Raw genomic sequence first — 25,338 nt, forward strand, 5'->3', positions numbered from 1 at the left:
ATCTCCAATTGAGAATACAAGTAAAATTAAATTATATATATTATATTTTAATTTGGATCCTTAAAATATGGTTCTGGGATTTACATTTAGATTTATGAATTATAAATAAATTCTATAAGCAAGTTGGAATGAAAGTGTATTAAAATGGCTCATAATACATCTGTATATTTGAAGTTACTGATGATAACATGCAACCACTGGACCTGTTTTCTAGGCTTATCAGATGCGCCCATCCATTATTTTTTTTGATGAAATCGATGGTCTGGCTCCAGTACGATCAAGCAGGCAAGATCAAATTCACAGGTAAACTTTGCTTGATGGCACCTCTGCCTTTCTTCCTGTTTTCTGAGCTATACTGATGTTGCATGAGGAATAGAATGTTAAACAGTGAAAGATACTTTACAAAGCAATAGTTTCCTTATTTTGGTAGAACCCTAATATATAGTACAAAAAGATAAAATAGACCATTTGTGCATGGCAAAGTTTTCACAAGCACAGTATAAAAATACTCATTTAGTTCATGATGCAGGTTTAATTCATGATACAAACTTAAAAGCCCCTGGGACAGTGAGGTGTAAAGCAAATGAAATAAGTGAGACAGACCAATAGTGAGAGTTGGGCCACGGCTGAGAATGTAGCCGACCATCTCATTATAAGTCATTTTTAGCTCCAACCTGTTAACTGAAGTGCAGAAGCTGACTCAGACTTGAAAAATGAATTTGTTCTCTTTCTTAAATGTTAGTTCAAATTTTTGTGTTAAGTATCTTCTAAATGTTGCCAGCTCATTAAGGTTTTTTAAGACACTGTCTTAGCCAAACAAAATATGTCTTTGCGCATGACTACTAGTTGGAGATTCAAAGATTGGGTCAACTTTTTCATTTTTAGGATGGGAAAATTGCACCCCCCCTGTGATAAGCTGGCTGCCCAGGTGGGGCCCTTGTCCTTACTGCCCCCGCCTCAACTTGAATCGAAACTACTTCTAATCCTAGTTCATCTTCAGTTTGTCAGAACTTCTTTTTAGCTGGTCTCATGTATTATCTGTAATTGCTTAGTTAATTTGGGATGCCCTAAAGCAAATGTTTGCATTTGCATATATGCTAGTATTGCATTGTCTTTTTATTGTAAATAATATAAAGAGGAGCAAGACATAGTGATGTGAGTGATAGATAGGCTTTTATTTTTCTAATACCTAACAGTATTTACTGTAGCCTGATAGCCTTCTTTGACTTGACGCTACACGGTTTCATTTGTTGCTATCAGTAAATTAAAATGTTAAATGCTATGATAAAAATTGTTGTGTCTGTAATACCCTACCAGTAATCATACAAACTTTTTATACATGGCACATGTCGTCATCATAAACCATACTGTATTCATTGTATTGAACTAACTGAGTGCTTACCATGTTCTGCAAACGTTCTATAAGGAATTGGAGAAATTTTAGCAACAAAAATTGTAGCGCAGTTTGGGAAGCACATGCCATCTCATCACATGCCATCTCACAGCACATGTGATGTGAGATACATCACATGTATCTTAAGTTCATACATAGGTTTTTTTAATTGAAGGATAGTTGACATACAATGTTGTTAGTTTAAGGTGTAAAACATAGTGATTCCGCAATTCTATACATTAAGCTATGCCCATACCAGGATAAGTGTAGTTACCATCTGTCACCACTCAACACTATTACAGTATTGACTATATTCCCCATGCTGTACTTTTCATCTTCATCACGTATTTTATAACTGTAAGTTTGTGCCATTTGATCTTCACCCATTTTGCTCGTCATCCAGCTCCCTTCCCTCTGGCAATTACCATTTTTTTTTTCTGTGTTTATGGTTTCGTTTGTGTGGTTTTTGTTTTGTTTTTAGATTCTACATATAACTGAAATCATACGGTATTTGTCTTTACCTAACATTTTCTCTTAGTATAACATCCCCTTGGTCAATCTATGTTGTTGCAAATGGCAAGATCCCATTATTTTTTGTGGCCGAGTAACATTCCCTTGTATACATATATAGCACATCTTTACCTATCCGTCATCTATTGATGGACAGCTAGGTTGCTTCCATATTTCGGCTATTGTAAACAATGCTTTATTAAACAGAGGTACATATACATTTTTGAACTAGTGGGGCTTTTTTGGGGGGGCAGTAAATAACCAATAGTGGAATTATTGGATTAAATGGGGGGATTGGTATTTTTATTTTTTAACTTTTTCAGGAACCTCTGTACTATTTTCCATAGTGGCTGTACCAACTTACAGTCCCAAAGGGTTTTCTTTTCTCCACATCATTGCCAACACTTAATATTTCTTTTTTTTTTTTTTTTAAAGATTTTATTTATTTATTTATTTGACAGAGAGAGATCACAAGTAGGCAGAGAGGCAGGCAGAGAGAGAGAGAGAGGAGGAAGCAGGCTCCCTGCTGAGCAGAGAGCCCGATGCGGGACTCGATCCCAGGACCCTGAGATCATGACCTGAGCCGAAGGCAGCGGCTTAACCCACTGAGCCACCCAGGCGCCCCCACTTAATATTTCTTGTCTTATTAGCCATTCTGACAGGTATAAAATGATATCTCATTGTGGTTTGATTTGCATTTCCCTGATGATTAGTGATGTTGACTATCTTTTCCTGTGTGGCTATCTGTATGTCTTCTTTGGGAAAATGCCCTTTCAAAGAATGTGCTCTTCCCATTTTTAAAATCAGATTATTTGGGTTTTTTTTGTGTTGTGTTGTAGAAGTTCTTTATATATTTTTGATATTAACAACTTTTCGGATATATCATTTGGAAATATCTTCTATTCAGTAGGTTGCCTTTTTGTTTTGTTGATAGCTTCCTTTGCTTTGCAAAAGCATTTTATTTTGGTGTATTCCCAGAAGTTTAACTTTGCTTTGGTTTCTTTTGCCTAAGAAGACACATCTAGAAAAATGTTGCAAAGGCTGACATCCAAGATATTACTTCCTATGTTTTCTTTAGGGAGTTTTATGGTTTCTGGTCTCATATTTAGGTCTTTATTCCATTTTGAGTTTATTTTTGTGAATGGTGTAAGAAAGTGGTCTGATTTCAAAGATTGCCAAAGCAGTCCTGAGAAAGAGCAAAGATTTTGCTCTTGTATAGAGCACAGTCCCAGATTTCAAAATATGCTACAAAGCTATGGTAATCAGAACAGTATGACACTGGAACAAAAATAGATGAAAGGGACAAGATAGAGACCCCAGAAGTAAATCCGCGCTATAGGGTCAATTAATCTGTGACAAATGAGGCAGGAATATGCAATGGGGACATTGTGTGTAAGACTATAGGATAGACAGTCTCTTCCGTAAATGGTATTGGGAAAACCAGGTGGCTATGTTTTATGAGGCTGAGCGCTACCTACTGCACTAATGAGGCACCTGGTTGCTACATTATATATATATATATATATATTTATTTATGGGAAAATATATATATGGGAAACTTAGTGTGCAAGTTTGGGGGGGTGTTTGGTTTTTTAAGATTTTATTTATTTATTTGAGAAAGAGGATGAGAGAGGGGAGAGTCAGAGAAGCAGACTCACCGCTGAGCAGGGAGCCCAATGTGGGACATGATCCCAGGACTCCAGGATCATGACCTGAGCCAAAAGCAGTCACATAACCAACTGAACTACCCAGGCACTCTGGTTTTGTTTTTTTTTTAACCGAAGACTTAAACAATCTGAGCATAAACATTTTTGTTAAATAAGCATTTTTTTTTTAAAGATTTTATTTATTTATCAGAGAGAGAGAGGGGGAGAGAGCGAGCACAGGCAGACAGAATGGCAGGCAGAGGCAGAGGGAGAAGCAGGCTCCCCGCTGAGCAAGGAGCCCGATGTGGGACTCGATCCCAGGACGCTGGGATCATGACCTGAGCCGAAGGCAGCTGCTTAACCAACTGAGCCACCCAGGCGTCCCGTTAAATAAGCATTTTTAAAAGTTACATGATTAGGGGCGCCTGGGTGGCTCGGCGGGTTGGGCCTCTGCCTTCGGCTCAGGTCATGTTCTCAGTCCAGGGATCAAGCCTCATCGGGCTCTCTGCTCGGAGGGGAACCTGCTTCCCCCTCTCTCTCTGTCTGCCTCTCTGCCTACTTGTGATCTCTCTCTCTCTGTGTCAAATAAATAAAATCTTTACAATAAATAAATAAGTAAATAAATGTTACATGATTAAACTGTATTTTTTATTAGTAATAATACCAGTCAGATAATGCAAATAAGCGAGCTTGTGAATGCCTTAGAATATATGATTTTTAGCCTAAGAAAAAGAGGATTAAATATAAAATAAGTTAAATTAAAACCGTAAAATCTTGGGATGCCTGGGTGGCTCAGTTGGTTAAGCAGCTGCCTTCGGCTCGGGTCATGAGCCCAGTGTCCTGGGATCGAGTCCCACATCGGGCTCCTTGCTCGGCAGGGAGCCTGCTTCTCCCTCTGTCTCTGCCTGCCATTCTGTCTGCCTGTGCTCGCTCTCGCTCCCTCTCTCTCTCTGACAAATAAATAAAATCTTTAAAAAAAAAAAAAAAACGTAAAATCTTTACTTTGAATTGGGAGTATCAGAATGAACTCACAATGATTTTTTTGAAGAAAAAATGGTTTCTAGCTCTGGACACTTTAAAAGGCCTAGAAGCTTTTACAATCCAGTAACAATTCGTACCCCTAGTACCCAAAATGTGGTTTCTAAATACTACAGCTCTTAGGAGGGATGGTAAATAATGGAAATAAGTCTGGAAATAAGACAAGTCTGGAATACCATGTCATGCCTGGAAGCAAGGAGGCAATCAGAAACTACCGGGGTCGGAGCAGTGTGAAGAAGAAGAGGCGAGAACGACCCCCGGACCGGCCAAAGCCGGCGCGCTGCTGCATCCCGGTGTCCAGCGCTTATGTCCCGCCACTGTCGCCACCATGCCCAAGAGAAAGGCTGAGGGGGATGCTACAGGAGATAAAGCCAAGGTGAAGGACGAGCCACGGAGAAGATCTGCAAGGTTATCTGCTTAACCTGCCTTTCCAAAGTCAGAGCCCAAGCCTAAAAAGGCCCCAGCAAAGAAGGGAGAGAAGGTACCCAAAGGGAAAAGGGGGAAAGCTGACGCCAGCAAGTATGGAAATAACCCTCAGAGAACGGAGACGCCCAAACAGACCAGGCACAGAAAGCTGAAGGTGCTGGAGATGCCAAGTGACGGGTGTGCATTTTTGATAACTGTGTACTTCTGGTGACTGTACAGTTTGAAGTACTATTTTTTATCAAGTTTTATAAAAGTGCAGAATTTTGTTTTACTTTTTTTTTTTTTTTTTTAAACTATGTTGCTAGCACACAGAACACTTCATTGTTGTTTTGGGGGAAGGGCATATGTCACTAATAGAATATCTCTGAAGCTAGATTGACACAGGGGGAAAAAACACCTTTCCCTCCTAGTTTTGAGAAACTTCCTCTTGGCTCCCAGGAGGAGGGGTTCCTTGACATTGACACACATGAGCCGCCTGGGTACAAATCCCTTGGTGGCATGGAAAAAACTAAAATTCAGTTTTTATGTCCTCTTCTCCCTCTCTGCCTTCAACATAGACTTGACTCCCTTAAACCCAGAGACCTGTTGGAAGGTCTGGACATGGTTTCCAGTATGTCAGGCAATCTGGACTTGACAAAGTGTCATCACTGAGATGGTGTCCCTCAAAAGAGTTCCTTTTTAGCTCGTGGATCTTCAGATGGATAATGCTGCCATTTTCATTTCATTTCCTGAAAGTCAGGGTCGGCTTGTGAAAAGTTGTTAAAACAACATGCTAAAATGTGAACTGTTCGCCCTCACTGTATACGTCCCTGCTCCGAGCATCACATGAAGACTGCATTGGGTTTTATAGTGGCTTTCTGATTTTAGTAGTCCATTGAAAAAAGGAGTTTGAAAGTTGTTGTATACTGTTAATGATTGTCTGCCCATGTCCTGCCTGAAATACCATGATTGTTTATGAAAAGTATCTTTAATAAAGCTGGATACAGTTTGGCTTGGGAAAAAAAAAAAAACTACCGGGGTCACATCAGAGTGACATAGTCAAAAAATTTTGAAGGAGTTTCCATGAACCAAGATGGGATAATTTGAGCATCAAAAAGAAGGACTAAAACAGAGTGAATAGCATCAAATACATAAAAACTGTCAGTTTTTAATGATTTTTTAAAAATAAAAACCGAATTGGTCACTCCAGAGGATGCTTAAAATAGTGACTCACTACTCTGAAAATTGATAAAGAAAATGAATCAAGCATTTCTTTTTCCTATCCTGTAGCTATGATTCAGACCATGATTCAGAGTAATTTAATAATTAATGGAGTAACATTATTCTTTATAGGAAAATCATAGTTTATAAATACAAGGAAAATTATTGAAATAGAAAATTGCCATTTCGCAAATAGTGGATCAAGGCCTGTGGTTTTCAGCTGGTAGTGGATTTCTCCTCTTCCCCCTACATGGGTCAAATGTCTGGAGACATTTTTAATTGTCACAAATTAGAGGAGGTAGGTAAGGACCACAGGCGCTGTGAAACATCCTACAGTGCAGAGGACAGCTCTGTACAACAAAGTTACCTAACCCAAATGTTAATATGTGCCAAGATTAAGAAACCCTGATCTAAGCAATCAGCGGCTATAAAAACAGATAATAAGGTTGATAGTGAAGTTTATGATAAATGTAGTAAACTGGTAACACGTCACTTAAACCCAGTTCGCTGATCTTAAAGGGAAAACTCGCATTATGTGCCTCCTGCATATACAATAGCAAGTACACGGTATGTTCCTATGATACATGCTATCCCAAGTAGTTCAACCTGCATCTGTTAAGCTTCTAAAGCTAATTGCCAGTTCATAGAAAATATGAAAGATAGAGGACAGGTTAAATGACCCTATTAGGAGGCAAGCAGACCAATCCAGAATATGGGAAGGAGATTTTAAAAGGCAAATGACCCAGTTTCTTCAACAAATACATGGCATAAAGGAATAAAAAGGAAGATCCAACAGAAACTCTTGATTTGAGGGACATTTGACCAAGTGTAGTATATGGGTCTTGGCTTTAAAAAATCGAATGTGAAAAGATACTCTGAAACGATCAGGAAAATTCAATATTAGGTGATGTTAAGGGATTATTGTCATTTCCATTGGTATCCTAGTACTGTGGAGTTCTGCAGTCCTTATCTCAGAAATGCATTATTTAATATGAAATGTGTACGGATTAAATGATGTGTGTGAAGTTTTTGGGTTTTCTTCGTCAAAGAACTATTGGATTACATCAGAAAAAAGGACACTGATAATTGTTGAAAGTGGGTGATGAAGGGGTGCCTGGCTGGCTGAGTTGGAAGAGTACATGACTCTTGATTTCGGGGTCTTAAGTTCGAGCCCCATGTTGGGTGTAGAGATTTAAATAAACTTTTAAAAAAGGGGGGGGGCGCCTGGGTGACTCAGTGGGTTAAAACCTCTGCCTTTGGCTCAGGTCATGGTCCCAGGGTCTTGGGATTGAGCCCCGCATCATGCTCTCTGTTCAGCGAGGAGTCTGCTTCCCCCTCTCTCTCTGTCTGCCTCTCTGCCTACTTGTGATCTCTATCTGTCAAATAAATAAGTAAAATCTTAAAAAAGGGAGGGGGAGATAGTGGGTGATGAAGATGTGGAGGTTTTTTAATTCTCTATCCATAATTAAAATGTAATTGAAGTTTTATTTTTATGATTTATGTATATATCATTTTATTTGGGCGTTCTTAGATAATGTATACACAATGGAGCATTTTTTACATAAAGTTTGTCTTTTTTTTTTTTTAATTGTATCCTTTTTGGGCGACTTTCATGTTCCTATGCGAAGTTATGCTTCACAAAATGTCTTCCAGAACCCATTTGTGGCATTTTAAAGGCCATTTATGTTTTTCATTGATTGTAATCTCTGTATGCCATTTAGTGTGTTATTTTACAGTTTTTAATCTATTGGAAATAATGGCATGCTCTGAGAAAATTTGTTCACATGCTTAATCTATTAAATCTTAGCAAAAGAAGACATACTCAGCATCATATGTTTAATCTCTTCTCTCTTATTTTTACATTTAGTTCCATTGTTTCCACCCTGCTAGCACTTATGGATGGATTGGACAGCAGAGGAGAAATTGTGGTCATTGGTGCAACCAACAGACTGGATTCTATCGATCCTGCTTTGCGAAGGCCTGGTCGCTTTGACAGAGAATTCCTTTTCAGCCTGCCTGACAAAGATGTAGGAATTTAACATGTTTCACATTTTGACAGAATGTGTTGTCCATATCATGGACAAATCTTGGCACAGTAAAAATTTGAAAATTGAGTTTTGTATGTTCTGAAGCAAAAGTCATATGTGATTAACATCCAAATATATATGTGTATGTTTTTAGGAAGGCATTATTTTATTTAAAGAAAATAACTTGGATTTTTTGCTTATTTTTTTATTTTTTATTTTTTTTAAATAATGCCTTCCCAAAAAATACTCTTAAAATTTTCTCAATTTGAGGGGCACCTGGGTGGCTCAGTCAGCGAAGCATCTAACTCTTGATTTCGGCTCAGGTCATGATCTCAGGGTTGGGAGATGGAGCCCTGCAGCGCATTTCATGCTCAGGGCAGAGTCCGTTGAGATTCTCCTGTCCCCTTTCCTCCCGCCCCTTCCCCTACTCATGGGCTCTCACTCTTTTTCAAATCAATCAATCAGTCTTTTAAAAAAAAAGTTTCTCAATTTGAGCATTGCCTTTGGTTGTTAACAGTACAACTTTATTTTGCTTTAGAACACGTGGCTTAATGAACAGTCAATCCTCAGCCAGTTTATTAGCATTGGCTTTTTCATGGGTACTACCATATGATCCTACGCAGTTATTTTAAAACTGCTTAATATTTTGGGTGCCTGGGTGGCTCAGTTGGTTAAGCGACTGCCTTTGGCTCGGGTCATGATCCTGGAGTCCCAGGATCGAGTCCCACATCAGGCTCCCTGCTTGACAGGGACTCTGCTCCTCCCGCTGACCTCTCTCTTCTCATGCTCTCTCTCTCTCATTCTCTCTCTCTCTCTCTCTCTCTCAAATAAATAAATAAATAAAATCTTTAAAAAAAAAAAAAAAAAAAGCTGCTTAATCTTTTGAGAACCAAGCAGGAAAATATGAGTAGAGCACCTGGGTAGCTTGGCTGGTTAAGCATCCAACTCAACGTCAGCTCAGGTCATGAGATCAGGCTCTGCCCTCAACGGGGAGTCTGCTGCTCTCCCTGTGCCCCTCTCCCCACAGGTGGGTGCTGTCTCTCTCTCTGGAATAAATAAGTAAATCTTTAAAAAAAATACAATGTTTAATGCATACCAGAATGAAGACTAATCCTATCATTATTTAATTTGTCTCATACACATTTATGGTGACTAGAACTTGAGCACTATAAATGCAGATATTCTTTAACATAAACTCCTTAAATGCTTACAAATAACATCATCTTATCATTTTTAATGTTTCATATTTTTTATTATAATAGGTATTGATTTCTTTATGATTTTAGATAAAATCTGAATAGCACCTTATTATTTAAAAAGTTAAATTGTTCTTCTTCGTAGGCTCGAAAAGAAATTCTTAAGATTCACACAAGGGATTGGAATCCTAAACCACTGGACATATTTCTAGAAGAACTAGCAGAAAACTGTGTTGGTAAACATTGCTTTACGCATTAAAAGATAAAATGCATGTGTTTCAGAGCTGAAACAAGTTGTAGCCTTGCATAGTTATGTTTAAAGAAATACAGGTTATGTTTGTTTCTAATCTCTTATTTGTGGCATGTTTTCTTCTTAAAAAATCCTGGATATTAAATAGAGATATTTGATGAATTGGCTGTTGTAGAATTTGAAAGCCAAGTTAGACAATAATAATAATAATAACAGCCATCTTTTGCTCTTCACATTTTTCTAGTCATTCTGTTCAGCATTCTACATATATTATTTCAAGAAATTCTCACATCAGTCCAGTGAAGTAGGTAGCATTATCCCTATGTAGATGTAGAAATGGCTGAGAGAGCGTAAATGTTCCTCCAACGATCATATGTGTAGTAAGTGATAAACTGGAATTTCACCCTAGTCTGTCTGATTTTAAAACTCTTGTTCTTGAATGCTTTGTGTATTTAGTGTTTGTACATTACACTTGCAAAAGATGCTAGATTTGTTGATGGTTATTACTACCATTGTAAGTTCACTGGGTAAAAGAGAAATGTTAGCCTTATTCTAAGTATTTTTCTAGTATATTGCTAGGTGGTGTTTTAATTTTCTTTTAACCATGGTCATGCTAATAGGGTGATGATTTACATTTAAAAATTTTTTTGGTTGCCTTGGATAGGATACTGCGGTGCAGATATTAAGTCAATATGCTCCGAGGCTGCTTTATGTGCTCTGCGTCGACGCTACCCGCAGATCTATACTACTAGTGAGAAACTACAGTTGGATCTCTCATCAATCAACATCTCCGCTAAGGACTTTGAGGTAGCCATGCTGAAGATGATACCAGCTGCCCAGAGAGCTGTGACGTCACCTGGGCAGGCACTGTCCACTGTTGTGAAACCACTCCTGCAAAGCACCGTTCACAAGATCTTAGAAGCTCTGTACAGAGTATTTCCACATGCAGAAATCAAAACAAATAAAGCACTGGACTCAGGTATGCAACTTGATTGACCGTTTAAAGTTAGCTTTTCATAATCAGTAAAGCTAAATGTTTTACACACCCGAAGTGTTTCTTCACAAAAGAGCCTCCTCAGGGCACCCGAGTGACGCGATCAGTTGAGCGTCTGACTCTTGGCTGCAGCTGAGGTCCAATCTGGCTGTGGGTCTTGGGATCAAGGCCTGTGTCGGGCTCTGCGCACTCAGCACGGAGTCAACTTGAGTTTCTCCCTCTGCGCCTACCCCCTGCTCACACGCATGCTCTCGTTTTTTCCTCCCTCTCAAAATAAGTAAATAAATATTTTAAAAATAATAATAAAAAGAGCCTCTTGAAAGGAATTTAGTCATGTTTTGCCTGGGTAGTTGAAGGAAATTTACTTCATAGATTGCCCTCAATTAAATCTGTTTTAAGTTTGAAATGGCATTTTTATATTTATTTCTTACTCATATCTATACAGATATTTTATATTCTTAAAAAATTTTATTATACATTTCTTGTATATTGATTTGTTAATAACTAAAGCATTACATAAACATTTGCTTTGCAATCCAGAAAGTTACTAATGCATATTCTTTTGTTTTATAGATATTTCATGTCCTCTGCTAGAAAGTGACTTGGCATACAGTGATGATGAAGTTCCATCTGTTTATGAGAATGGCCTTTCTCAAAAATCCTTAAATAAGACAAAAGAAAATTTTAATTTTCTTCATTTGAATAGGTATATTTCCCCTGCAAATGAATGTTTATAGCTTTTTTTGGTGTATAAATTCCCTAAAACTAAAAGATGTTGATTGAATAAAAGATACTGGATGATTTTTTTTTTAGGTTAAAATATCAAGCATTTTTATCATTACAGTTGCACTGTAGTAGAAATTTCACTGAATAAAATAATCCTAAAATCTGTGAAGGTTAATATTTTCCAGAAACCATGTGAACCATGTTATTATGGATTAACAAGCTGCATAGTCAAAAAATTTTTACTTTAAGAGAGTTAAAGGGGCACCTGGGTGGCTCAGTGGGTTGAGCCGCTGCCTTCAGCTCAGGTCATGATCTCAGGGTCCTGGGATCGAGTCCCGTGTCGGGCTCTCTGCTCAGCGGGGAGCCTGCTTCCCTCTCTCTCTCTCTCTCTGCCTGCCTCTCCATCTACTTGTGATTTCTCTGTCAAATAAATAAATAAAAATCTTTAAAAAAAAAAAAAGAGTTAAAAATGCATAATTTGGGAGGAAAATTTTAAATTTTTGCTTTTTCTAAAATACAGCTACTTTCTTTCAGAAATGCATGTTATCAACCTATGTCTTTTCGACCAAGAATATTGATAGTGGGAGAACCAGGCTTTGGGCAAGGTTCTCATTTGGCACCAGCTGTCATCCATGCTTTGGAAAAATTTGCAGTATATATGTTAGACATCCCTGTTCTTTTTGGAGTCAGTGCTACATCTCCTGAAGAAACGTGTGCTCAGGTAAATTCATCGTTGCCCAACAAATAAGCTGAAAGAACAATCTTCCAGAGACACAATCTAGAGTTGCTTTACCCTTTTTGAACTGGGTTTTCTTGTCGTTCTGATTTCTGCCTCCAGGTTTATGAATTAGAACTATAGGGGCACCTGGGTGGCTCAGTGGGTTAAACCTCTGCCTTCGGCTTGGTTCGTTGTCTTAATGTCCTAAGATCGAGCCCTGCATCAGGGACTCTGCTCAGTGGGGAGCCTGATTCTCTCTCTCTCTCTCTCTGCCTGCCTCTCTACTTACTTGTGATCTGTCAAATAAATAAAATCTTTTAAAAAAGAAAAAAAGAACTGTAGGTAATGGCCTACTCATCAAAGAGTATAGATTTAAATCACATTTCCACCAATTAATGTCTGTGTAACCTTAGGGAAGCTGTTAGATCTCTTCCTTGTTTTCCCCTTGTACAAATTGGAGGTAATAATAGTACCCTTGTGTGGCTGATGTGAGAATTCGTGAATAAAGTATTTAATAAAACAGTAACTGCTATGTGGTGTATACTCAGATTTTCCACTGCTTCTGTTTTTGCTATTTTCCTTTTAAAATTTTTTAAACATAGTTTTATATTTTTATATTGAACACAAGTCTTCTAGACTGATTGAGATGTTTTCTTTCTAATTGCTTGAAGCAACCATGTTTTCCTAAAAATGAGACTTTTACAAAACATTTAAACATAAGATTATGAGACTAGGGAAGCATTTTAAAAACTTGAGCGTTTTATATTATAATTCTAGGAAGTTAAACATTGCTCCAGATTAAGAAAGCAAGCATTACTAATATACTGACTTTAACTAAATATAATTTTTTTCCCTCTACTAGATGATTCGTGAAGCTAAGAGAACAGCACCAAGTATAGTATATGTTCCTCATATCCACTTGTGGTGGGAAATAGTTGGACCAACACTCAAAGCCACATTCACTACATTGTTACAGAACATTCCTTCCTTCGCTCCAGTTCTACTACTGGCAACTTCGGACAAACCCCATTCTGCTCTGCCGGAAGAGGTAATCTGAGGGGGGAGAATCACTGTACTTTAAAAAGAGACTTATTAAAATTTTATTGTAAAAATTTCAAGTTTACAGAGGTGAATAATAGGGTATGGAAAAGTTTTTCTTATCGGAAATGTCACGTTAACTATCTGGTATATAGACTTGTTGGGCAGGATGGTATGTGTGTATATGTGTATAGTAGGGCTACATTATAAATTTTTTTTTTTTTTAAAGATTTTATTTATTTATTTGACAGAGATCACAAGTAGGCAGAGAGGCAGACAGAGAGAGAGGAGGAAGCAGGCTCCCTTCCGAGCAGAGAGCCCGATGCGGGACTCGATCCCAGGACCCCGAGATCATGACCTGAGCCGAAGGCAGCAGCCTAACCCACTGAGCCACCCAGGCGCCCCATTATAAATTTTTTCTCTAACAAAAATAGGAGTTAATGTTGTATACTATTTTGCAATTTGCTTTATATGTGTATCTATATGTAGTGTATTTTTCAGGACACAGTCTCATTTCTTTTAAAAGCAACATGGCTTTTTCCATTATCTTGATAAGCTGCATAGCTTTTTCCGTTATCTTGATGTACCAAAAGTTATCCAGATTCCTGTTCGTAGATGGTTTTGTTGTTTTTTAGGTTTTTTCTGTTGAACTGCCCAACTGGGCTACTGGGTTTTAGTTTATATGAACATTACTGTATGTATATTTCTAGCATCCATTCCTAAAAGTGTAATAATTATAGCTTAGTAAAGAGTATGCTCATTTAAAATTTGTGATGGCACTAAATTACTGTCTTTTGAGTTTATGCCCATCTAGACAACTACCAGAAGTTCATGCTTTTTCTGCCTGGAATACTCTTCTAGATATTTGCCTGGCATGACCCTTTATTTTTCTCAGGTCTCTGCCAGATATCACCTTAAAAAGGCCTTCTCTGATCAGTTTCTCAGTTATAGTGGTCAGCTCCTTTGCCCATCACTCTCTTTTCCCTTACTCTATTTTGTTTTTATCACTGCCTGCCATTAAATATTTGTTTGCCTTTCTGTCTCCTAGCAGAATGTAAAATACATGAAGTAAGACCCCCCCCACCTTTCTATTATCAGAGTACATAATAGACATATGTAGGCTTCTATGTGTGAATAAGTTTGTGAATACCTTTCGTATGTGTGAATACCTTTGGCAAAATTGGTTTGCATTTTTTTAAGACTGTGGGTGGAAGATAAATTCAGGTATTTTATTAAAGAAATATTTATTGAGTACTTCTTTGTTAGGCATAGTTCTAGATACTGGGAATATAGCATTGAAAAATAGAGACAAAAATTTCTATCTTCCTAGGACTTACATTTTAATTGTACCAAAAGAGTGTGATGGGTCACAATGTTAAACAGTCTTAAGTAAGACCTCACTAAGAAGATGACTTTTGAGGAAAGACCTGAAAAAAGTAAGGCAGTGAGTAACCCCATTGGGCATCTGAGGGACAAGGGTTTCTGGCAGAAGAAAAGGAAGTGCAAAGGCCCTGAAGCAATAGCATGTTTGGTGTGTTGGAAGAAACAGCAAGACCAGGGTGGCCAGAGCAGTGAGTGAAGAGCAGAATGAAGGACTCAAGTTATCGGAGGACAAGATGATGTCCCTGTTGCCTCTGTTCTAATAGTTGATTGTGAGTTATTCAACTGAAAATGGAATAATCCAGGGAATAAACATGTGTATGTTACAGACTCAAAGGCTTCTAGTTTAGTTAATCTGATTCTGGACACTTCCTTTATATTGGCTTCTTCATATGGATATTTCAGTTTTGTTGAGACACTTTCCTCACCGTTCAGTTTGTTAGTGCGGACTTCTAAAGAAATCAGCTTATTTTGAAAGATTTTCTTATCTTAATCTCTATTTTCCGGATACTATATAGAACCTGTTAAATCTCTTTTCATCATGAAAACTCTGTATATATGATTACTCTGTTTATTTGTATCTCCCCAATCTGGCCTAGGCTTCTTCACACTAAACATTTCTTCTGTGATAGGGTATATTCCTTAGTGTTATTAATACAACAGAAATTTATTTCTCGTTCACTTAACTATACTACGCAGATGACTGCATTCACATCTGTCCTCCCCCATGTGGTCGTTCCACACACACACGGGCTGAGAGAGCTTTCCCCTTCTCATCACGTGGCTTTCCAACTTGCTTTCTTTCCACCTCACTTCTGCCATGCCAAGCAGCAGTCACCAGAGTCGTTCGTCCTTAGCTAGAGTGGTGAGGGTGGGCCCAAAGACCACCATGGTAGAGCAGGGACTATCTGTGGCTGCCAGTATCAGAAAGAATGGGGAGACCCTGTTGCCCAGATAGCAAATTACAGGTACATTCTATTTCCAGTATAGACAGGCTTCTTCATAATCACTGGAAGTAGAAGCTAGAATAAACAGAAGCATCATCTATGGGTAGTTAAGAATTCAAAGGCAAAAGATGAGCTATAAATAAGTATTTAAGAAAGTTCAATGAATAATCATATCCATGCATCACCAACAGACTGTTGTAGAAAAGAACCAATTGGAGATAATTATGCATGAAATAACTCCCCCCCATAAAAAAAATTCCATGAAGCTTTTGAAAAGGAGCAAACACAGATGAAGAATGAATTATTGAAATGGAACATCACGGGATCAGGAATTCTTATGGTGTATGATACAAAAGGGCAGGGATTTGAAAAGGGAGGAAAAAAGCTAAAATAAAGGCAATCAGTTTGCATCTAGCATGCAGTTATTGGGCCATATGAGAAGAGAAAATAAATGTAGAAGAGAAAATATTCACAAACTAGAACATTTTATAGAGTTAAGGAATACCTTAAATTCAGATGTAAGAGTTTCTGTGTTCTAACTGGTGGATATTAAAAGGCCCACATCTAGATAAACTTTCAGGATTTCAGAAATACAGAGGAAAATTTAAAAATCTACCAAGAGAGAAAATATTACTAGGAAGGACTGAAAATCAAATTGCTTCTACCTTCTCATTGGTAACACTAGCTACTAAGGACGCAAGTGAGCAATATTTATTTCCAGAGTTTTGAAGGAAAATAGTTTTCTTTACAACAAAGTTAGCATTTGAGAGAGAGGACAAAGGTAAATTTTTAAGTTCTTTTTTTTTTTTTAAAGATTTTATTTATTTATTTGAGAGAGACAGTGAGAGAGAACATGAGCGAGGAGAAGGTCAGAGAGAGAAGCAGACTCCCTGTGGAGCTGGGAGCCGGATGCGGGACTCGATCCCCGGACTCCGGGATCATGACCTGAGCTGAAGGCAGTCGTCCAACCAACTGAGCCACCAAGGCGTCCCTAAGATTTTTAGAGAGAGAGGCAGGGGGAGAGGGAAAGAGGGAATCCTAAGTAGGCTCCGTGCCCAGCGCAGAGTCTGATGCAGGACTCAAACTCACAACCCTGAGATGATGAGCTAAAATCAGGAGTCAAATGCCTAACCACCTGAGCCACTCAGATGCCCCAAAAGACATTTTCGAATATGTAATGCCTAGGAATCTATTACTTATAAACTGAAAGAATTAATTATTAAAGGATTAGAAATTTCTCTTAGATCTTTATTTTGTAGAAATAAGAAGAAGTGAACAAAGAAAACAGTAAAACTTACTGTCAGGAAATTGTGATAGAAAAAAATGTTTAAGAAATATGAAACTCAGATGGTCTTAGTCTGAATTTGATAATGCCAGGAAGAGCATAGCGGAGGAGAATAAGGAAGTAAAAGCACATTCAGATTTTTGTGTGATATGTAGATGTTGATTAACCTTACAGTTTGCTAGAAAAAGTTTAACTTTATCTGTTAAAACTTAGAGTTAAAACTTAACTTTATCTGTTAAAATAAAAGAGTAGAAATAGAGCATATAACATCTAGGCCACCAGAAAGGGGGAAGAGACACATATTCCAATAAAAATCCCAGCAAAATAGCTAGGATCCTAAAATTCAGTGATGAAGGGAAAAAAATGCTTGAATTTCCAAGAAAATATTGAAAAAGCAATGAGGTTCTTGGCCCGCCAAATACTAAAGCGTACCTCAAAATTAGAAATTAAAATTGTGGAATTTGGGCTGGCTTAGAGAAATTAACAATAAAATCCATGAGACTCTTGTTTACAAAAAAGTTGAGTAAATGAATTAGCAAAGATAGAGCCATTTCATAAATGATGTGGAGATAATAGGACAAAAAGCTTCATGTAACATACGAGGAACATCTTCTTATACGGGAGCATGGAAGACCCTGTAAATGAGGTGATGCAAAAGCTATGAATGTAAACTTCTGTATGTCAGACATACCCAAAACAAAGTACATAAGCATCACACAAGAAATAAACATTATTTTCCTCTAATAATAATAATGAATAAAATGGGGGGCACCTGGGTTGTTCAGTCAGTTAAGTGTCTGCTTTCAGCTCTGGTCTTGATCTCAGGGTCCTGGGGTCGCCCCACATCGGTCTCCCTGCTCAGCAGAGAGCCTGCTTCTCCCTGCCTCTCTGCCTACTTGTGATCTCTGTCTGTCAAATAAATAAATAAAATCTCTAAAAAAAAAAAAACTGCGTGTAATAACCTACTGTTGCATTGAATGGTATTTACATAGTATTGTGTATACACATATGTACTGCATATATTTTCTCCTTTAAGGTGCAAGAATTGTTTATCCGTGATTATGGAGAAATTTTCAATGTCCAGTTACCTGGTAAAGAAGAAAGAACAAAATTTTTTGAAGATCTAATTCTAAAGCAAGCTGCTAAGCCTCCTTTATCAAAGAAGAAAGCAGGTTAGTTTATCAAAATTTGACATATAATAATTTTGAGAAAGTGGGAATAAAATATTAATGGCATCATCATCTTCTAATAACACAAACTCAAAACTTCAGTCGTTAGGTTTGCTAACATGTCTCTAAGCTTCCCATTAAAGTGTACAAGGCCTTTCCTAGTGTGGTCCTAGTCCATGGAGAATTTGAGCTGGAATTCATAGTAAAGCTCCAGCCTGTCTGCCCAAGCCCATTTTTGGCACATTTATTCTCTCCACCTTCCCCCTTCTCTTTCTTCGCAAAACACTCTGTCTTTACACTACATGCAACATATTGTTGTCTTTTCGTAATTTCATTTATGCTTGCTCTCTGTCATCAATGCTTCTACCCTTTTTGCCTATTTCTGCCTAAGGAACCACTTATCCTTCTACTATAACTCATTTTTTCCTCCTTCACAGAGCTAGGCAAAATTAATTTTCTACCATTATGACCCATTGTACTTTTTTTCATCCTACTGATAGACATTAGTGATGTGATAATTGTCTTAACCCCTTATAGATTGTCAATTTGTTGGGGTAGCACTCTCATATGTCTTCTTTTATCCTGAGTATTCAGTGCATGTCTGTTTAAACAAAATTAAGCTTATTATATTGGAAACATACCACAATTTTTTATTAGTTCAGAAATTAACTAGTAAAAAGCTTTTTTAATAGAATTTTCTTATGCTGGAAATAATGCATTTTCAAAGTTTTAATAGCCTCTTAAATGATTTTAAAATGAAAAAGAGGTAATGACCTAGGAATTAACATTAAAAATTACAAATTACAAAAAAATAAAAATTATAGTTGTTGCTGGAGGGGAGCTAGAGATAGAGATTATGGTAGCACTTGAGTATTTCAAATCCTCTAAATCCCAGCAGATGTGAGGAGGATAGTCCCTGAAGCTTGACCACTGAATCATGTGTCACTCTTTTTGTGATGGGAGAGTAGTAACTAAAATCTTGCATTCACGTGAAGTTTTGCAGGCCTTGGAGGTACTCCCTGTAGCACCACCACCTGAGCCAAGACCGCTGACAGTAGAAGAAGTGAAACGACTAGAAGAACAAGAGGAAGATACCTTTAGAGAACTGAGGATTTTCTTGAGGAATGTTACACATAGGCTTGCTATTGACAAGCGATTCCGAGTATTTACTAAACCTGTTGACCCTGATGAGGTACTGATTTAATCTTTGGCTCGAATGTGTTCTAAACTATAATGAACTAGAGAATATTTGAGTTGTTTATGTGGTTCCCTATCTACTCTCTGAGCTTATTTTATGTAGAATATACTGAGTAGTGTCCTAACCATGTAGAGTCTTCAAAGCTATGGGTAATGCATTTTTCTTTCCTCTAAAGAGTAGTCAGTTAACTTTGTCTGCCAACCCAAACATTCTAGATGTGATTTAAGATTGACTTAATGCTACATAATATTATTGTGACTTACATGGTTTGGAGTGAGCTAGAGAGTGAAGCTGAAGTCTTAAGTTGACATTGAAGGATGGGTGACATTTGGATAAGGAAAGAGGAATAAGATATTACTGGAGATATAAGTGCCCAAGAACAGAAGTAAATACAAAACAAAATCAGCTTTAAATAGAGTCAAAGGTTTCATATTAATACATTATTGTTATTCTTATGTATTTGTTCTCTCTCCCCTATATTGCCTGGCAGAGCAACTGGACTCAGATGTTTTTTTATGTTCAGAGTTAACTTAGTGATTTGGTCATTTGCTTGAATTTTAGGTTCCTGATTATGTCACTGTGATAAAGCAACCAATGGACCTTTCATCTGTAATCAGTAAAATTGATCTCCACAAGTATCTGACTGTGAAAGACTATTTGAGTGATATTGATCTAATCTGTAGTAATGCTTTAGAATACAATCCAGATAGAGATCCTGGAGGTGAGCATTAGTGGGTTTTTTCCCCCTGGGGGGGTGGAACAGGGACCGCTAACATGTAGTGAGGTGACATATTATAAACATTTTACATTCACAGTGCCATTCAATACAAGATTATTCTCATTTTACAGTTGATGAAAATGAATTTTAAAAACTTAGGGGACGCCTGGGTGGCTCAGTGGATTAAAGCCTCTGCCTTCGGCTCAGTTCATGATCCCAGGGTCCTGGGATTGAGCCCCGCATTGGGCTCTCTGCTTAGCAGGGAGCCTGCTTCCTCCTCTCTCTCTGCCCGCCTCTCTGCCTACTTGTGATTTCTGTCAATTAAGTAAATGAAATCTTTAAGGAAAAAAAAAAAACAAAACTTAGGGTCATACTGCCAGGAAGTGGCAGAGGCAGAATTTGAATGCAGGTTTCTTTGACTACAGAATACCCGTATTTACAATTCCGTGGCCTACCTTCTAATGACACAAAATTGTACAACTACTTCACTTCTTTCCTTTGTTTATCAGCACTCTTTCTCTAAGTGGAAAATAAACACTCTGCATTAAAAAAGGTTTAAAAGAATTTTCTTAGTTAAGACCACTGTGATTTTTATTACAGAAGTAATATAGGATACTTGCTAATTTTTTTAAGATTTATTTTAGAGAGAGAGAGCAGTGAGAAGGGCAGAGTCTCAAGTAGACGCTGCGTGGAGCCTGATGCGGGGCTCCATCTCGGGACCGTGAGATCATGACCTGAGCCAGAACCAAGTTGGACACTTCACTGAGCCACCCCAATACCCCAACTTGCTAATATTTTAAAAACTAAACCCTCTAGATTTATTATGGTGATTACTTCATAATGTATATAAATGTCGAATCACTGTGTTGTACACTTGAAACTCATATAATATTGTAAGTCATCTATACTTCATAAGTCCCTCATTTCCTCTCTCCAGAGGTGGACACTGTTAAGTTTGGGGATATCTTTTTAGACCTTTTCTATACCTATACCTCTACCTAGTCTGTCCTCCCCTATGCAATCTATTAAAAAAATAAAATTTACAGAGTAAGGGATTTTTAATGATTTATTTGTTCATATATATAATGATATAGTCAACTATATATTTGATATACACTTACTCATACCCAAAAATATTTTTCTTAAAATATTAAATATTGACAAGTAAATATTGAATGTATTTACACTTATAACTATATTAATATATAATAATATAAACAAAATTTTAAATTTTTCTAGAATATTTCTTTTTTTTTTAAGATTTTGTTTATTTATTTGACAGATCACTAGTAGGCAGAGAGGCAGGCGGGTGCGGGGTGGGGGGAAGCAGGCTCCCTGCTGAGCAGAGAGCCCAATGCAGGGCTCGAACCCAGGACTCTGGGATCATGACCTGAGACGAAGGCAGAGGCTTTATCCCACTGAGCCACCCAGACACCCCAAAATATTTCCTAGAATATTTTTTTCCTAGCTTACTATTTTTGTTTTATGGGTAGTGTCCTTAACACTCTCAGTGGATAATACTTTTAATAGTCCTGTTTGCTATGTTAACTCCCTCCCCGAGTACGTTGGCTTTCTGTTTTTCTAGTTCGTAGTGTTTATAAATTAGGCCGATTAGCATAGGGACCTACTGAAAGTTTCTTTGACAATTGAAAAGCTCACTGTTCTGCTCCCGGGCCTCTGCCCTCAGCTACCCCAGGCTTTTCCCTACAGTTCAGAGTTCTGTAGGTTCATGCTGGGGAGCATGCTCCCAACCTGAGAACCCCTTAACTGTAGAAAGAAGGAAGCATTTATGCTGGAGACTGTATCATGGCAGTCACGCTGCTGCCACGTCTCCCGTCCATGTGACAACCTAAAATGACTTGAGACCAGTGGTGTGCCTGTAGCCGCAGTCAGCATCTCCTTACAGGCCTGTTAGGATGCAGCTTGCAAGGCCCCATCCTCATTGTGTCTGATTCTGTAGATGCAGGGTAGAACGTGAGAATTTACATTTCTGACAAGTTTCCACACGACGCTGATGCTGCCACACCTGGGGAACCAGGGCTTTTACTTTTGCCTGTGCCTTTCTTCAGGCCCAAATGCCACGTTTGAAATCCCCTGAAGAATCCTTCTGATGTGACGGCTGTGGCTGCCAGCACTAAGCTGGGTGTGAACAGTGCAGCCTGCTGCCCTGGGAGGGAGCCGATCCAGTTGTTGAAGCAATTTTACATTCACCCATTACCTGCCCTCAGCCTCAAAGCATGTTCTGGTTCACAGTGCTTGGGCTCTTGAGTAGAGGGGCATGTCCAGTGTTTCCTGTGTCAGGTTGCTGTTCCGTTGTCTGTTTAGTTTCTCTGTCAGTGCAATAGCATCCTATCTTCTAAAATTCCCTTACGTCTTGGGGCGCCTGGGTGGCTCAGTGGGTTAAGCCGCTGCCTTCGGCTCAGGTCATGATCTCAGGGTCCTGGGATCGAGTCCCGCATCGGGCTCTCTGCTCAGCAGGGAGCCTGCTTCCTCCTCTCTCTCCCTCTCTCTGCCTGCCTCTCTGCCTATTTGTGATCTCTCTCTGTCAAATAAATAATAAAATCTTTAAAAAAAAAAAAAAAGTTAAAATTCCTTTACGTCTCTAGCTCAGTAATGACATCAGTAGCCTTCCTTGCTGTTTTTGTTGTCATCATGTTGTTGTATAGTCTCACTGTTGATTGTTGTTGTTTTTATGATATTTCAAGGGGAGCTAGATAGGACAGAGCAATAAAATCGTTCAAGTTTAGTCTGCTATATTGAATCGGATGTCCAGAACATTAGAGTAACAGTAAAAACAGAATGATACAATTGCAGTAACACAATACATGGTAAAAGTAAAAAAGGAATTTTAGTGACTATGATCTTAACATGTTGAGTTTATTTTTGGTAAATTATTAAAAGCGATTTTAAAGTTGAATTCTTGATTCATTTCTCAGATCGTCTTATTAGGCATAGAGCCTGTGCTTTAAGAGACACTGCCTATGCCATAATTAAAGAAGAACTTGATGAAGACTTTGAGCAGCTTTGTGAAGAAATTCAGGAGTCTAGGAAGAAGAGAGGTAGGAAAATGATGTGGCATCAGAAAAAAGATGCTTCCGATGTAGTGTATTGAGTCCTTTACATTAACCCTTCAGATAATTTTGAAATCTGGACATTTGACTTGATATCCCATGTCTATTTATAAGGTTGTAGCTCCTCCAAGTATGCCCCATCTTACTATCATGTGATGCCAAAGCAAAATTCCACCTCTGCCGGTGATAAAAGATCAGATCCAGAGCAGAATGAAAAACTCAAGACAACCAGTACTCCTGTGGCTTGCAGTACTCCTGGTAAGTGCCCTCGGGTAGCTTTTCCTTAATGAAACTAGCCTTTATTTTCTGCTGATGCCATTTACTTTCTCCTTAGTCTCCTCTATTTATATCGATGCAATAAATTAGTTTGATTTTGTTAATGTTAAGGCAACTTTGCAGTCTTGAAATAAATCCAGGTTTATATGATACACCACTTGCGGTCCCAGTCACCATCACTTAATGCGGATTGACTGATTTGAAATTGATTTTCATTTCTATAAATTCTAGTCTATTTCCTCTTCCTCCTTATTCTTAGGGTATAACTCCAGAGGGTACTAACCCAGAGCCCATGGTTTTTCCCAAGGCCTGCCTTCCTTGGCAGGCTCTTAATTCCAGTTTCGGTTCTTTAAGCCCTGTGAATGCCCCAACTCTCTTCAGCAACTTAGACTCTCAGTTATTCATTTGTTTTTCCAGATTCTGTATCATAATTCCTCAGTGCCTTGTTAGATCTCAGATGCTTTTAAATAGAATTTTTAAAATTCTGTGTGTGTGTGTGTGTGTGTGTGTGTGTGTGTGTGTTGCTGGGGTTGGAACATTACGTATTGCATGCTTGTCCATCCTGGGATAAGTGGTTTGAGATTGGTGGAGTAAGCCTTCTTTTATAAAATGGGAGTTGGCAGCTGAGAAAGGGAGAATGAGAAGGGCATAGGAGCAAGAGACCTGTACTACCAGATACTCTTGGTCAAACCAGCCTTGAGCAAGTAGATACATATATGGAAATTGAGCACATACAAATTGTCTCCTTTAAAACAGTCCATCCCTAGCTGTATACCCAGCAGGACTGCATATATTATGTTTGCTGAAAGACATGTACTTAGAACCAGTATTTATAATAGCTCCAAACTGGGACCAACCCAAATGTTCATCAACAATAGAATGGGGAAATATGGATTTATTATACAACGGTGAGAATGACTCAAATGCGAGCACATGCAACAGTGTGGGTGATTTTCCCAAACAGAATATTACAGTGTAGTTACTCTGTACCTGGTCCAGGCGGAATGTTTCAACTTTGTTTTCTCCATATGTGAAACAATGTTGATAATGGTAGCAAACCCGACCAGGTGAAAGTGAAATTTCAGGGGGTTGGTACACCATAAAGAGAAGAGTGCCCACTACGTGGTCCTACACAAGTGTAGGCCAGTTTTAGTCTTGCCGTGCCTCCAGTTCCTTCCTCATACTCCCGCCACAGCGATTGTTGTAATAGAGTCATCAGACAGTTCGTGTCATCGCCCTCCTTAAAGTTATTCTGGATAAAATCCACACTCCTTGGAATGACACGGTATTGCCACGTGTTATCTCCTGCCTTCTCACAGTACTTGCTACCCTTATTGTTGTGTTCCAATCGTAAAAAAAATTACAGCAGTGTCTCAAATTCTCTACCTTCTTAGACCGCCCCCCCCAACTTGCTTAGACCTTAGGAAATTTTCCAATTGTCCAATGTTCTTTTATCCTTTTTCTTCAAATTCTTTGAAGCTCAGCTGAAGAGAAAAATCCGCAAAAAGTCAAAGTGGTACTTGGGCACCATAACAAAACGAAGGAGGATTTCACAGGTGAAAGATGAGAGCCAGAATGTCACAGATGAGAAAATTGAGAGTGATACAGAGGAAAATCAAGATACAAGTGTAGACCACAATGAGACTGGAAACACAGGAGAGTCCTCAGTAGAAGAAAATGAGAAACACCAAAATGCCTCTGAAAGCAAAATAGAATTGGGGAATAACAATTCAAGTGCCTGTGGTATTGAGAACGAACTTGAAGAATCTGGGAAGACCACAGCGTGCACAGAAGTGAGGAAAGATCAAATTGTTTGCAATGGAGAGGCTTCTGGTTCTCAGATAATAGATATTTCTGATGAAAATGAGGCAAAAGGTAAGTCTTACTCAAGCAACTTACTAATTTTAATTTTAAAAGATGTTTTAGGGCACCTGGGGGCACAGTCTGCTGAGTGTCTGTCTGACTCTTGGTTTCAGCCTGAAACTCTTGGTTTCAGATTGTTTTTCAGCTCAGTCCGCTTGGGATTCTCTCTGCCTCTGCCCCTCCCGCTCATATTCTACCCCTCTCTCTCAAATAAATACATAAATCTTGAAAAAAAAAAAAGCTCACTCAAAGTTTTTAAATGACAAATT

The 25,338-nt window shown here is 38.3% G+C and overlaps 1 protein-coding gene and 1 pseudogene across 4 annotated transcripts in view; both read left to right on the forward strand.

The window, feature by feature from the left end:
• Positions 1-25,338, forward strand: part of ATAD2 (ATPase family AAA domain containing 2) — a 70,333-nt gene that overhangs the window by 39,214 nt on the left and 5,781 nt on the right. For all 3 annotated transcript variants that reach the window (XM_082721746.1, XM_082721745.1, XM_082721747.1), the window contains 13 exons: positions 215-303; positions 8,081-8,240; positions 9,582-9,672; positions 10,351-10,665; positions 11,254-11,386; positions 11,941-12,127; positions 12,987-13,172; positions 17,811-17,946; positions 18,939-19,135; positions 19,703-19,862; positions 22,796-22,918; positions 23,045-23,188; positions 24,686-25,081. In XM_082721746.1, the coding sequence (XP_082577872.1) occupies positions 215-303; positions 8,081-8,240; positions 9,582-9,672; positions 10,351-10,665; positions 11,254-11,386; positions 11,941-12,127; positions 12,987-13,172; positions 17,811-17,946; positions 18,939-19,135; positions 19,703-19,862; positions 22,796-22,918; positions 23,045-23,188; positions 24,686-25,081 (2,317 nt within the window). The remainder of the gene's footprint in view (positions 1-214; positions 304-8,080; positions 8,241-9,581; positions 9,673-10,350; positions 10,666-11,253; positions 11,387-11,940; positions 12,128-12,986; positions 13,173-17,810; positions 17,947-18,938; positions 19,136-19,702; positions 19,863-22,795; positions 22,919-23,044; positions 23,189-24,685; positions 25,082-25,338) is intronic.
• LOC309860157 (non-histone chromosomal protein HMG-17 pseudogene) lies at positions 4,573-6,003 on the forward strand (annotated as a pseudogene). The gene has a single exon. The product of its transcript is annotated as a non-histone chromosomal protein HMG-17 pseudogene (transcript).

This window comes from Mustela nivalis (assembly GCF_964662115.1).
Source record: "Mustela nivalis genome assembly, chromosome: 2".
Lineage (NCBI taxonomy): Eukaryota > Metazoa > Chordata > Mammalia > Carnivora > Mustelidae > Mustela > Mustela nivalis.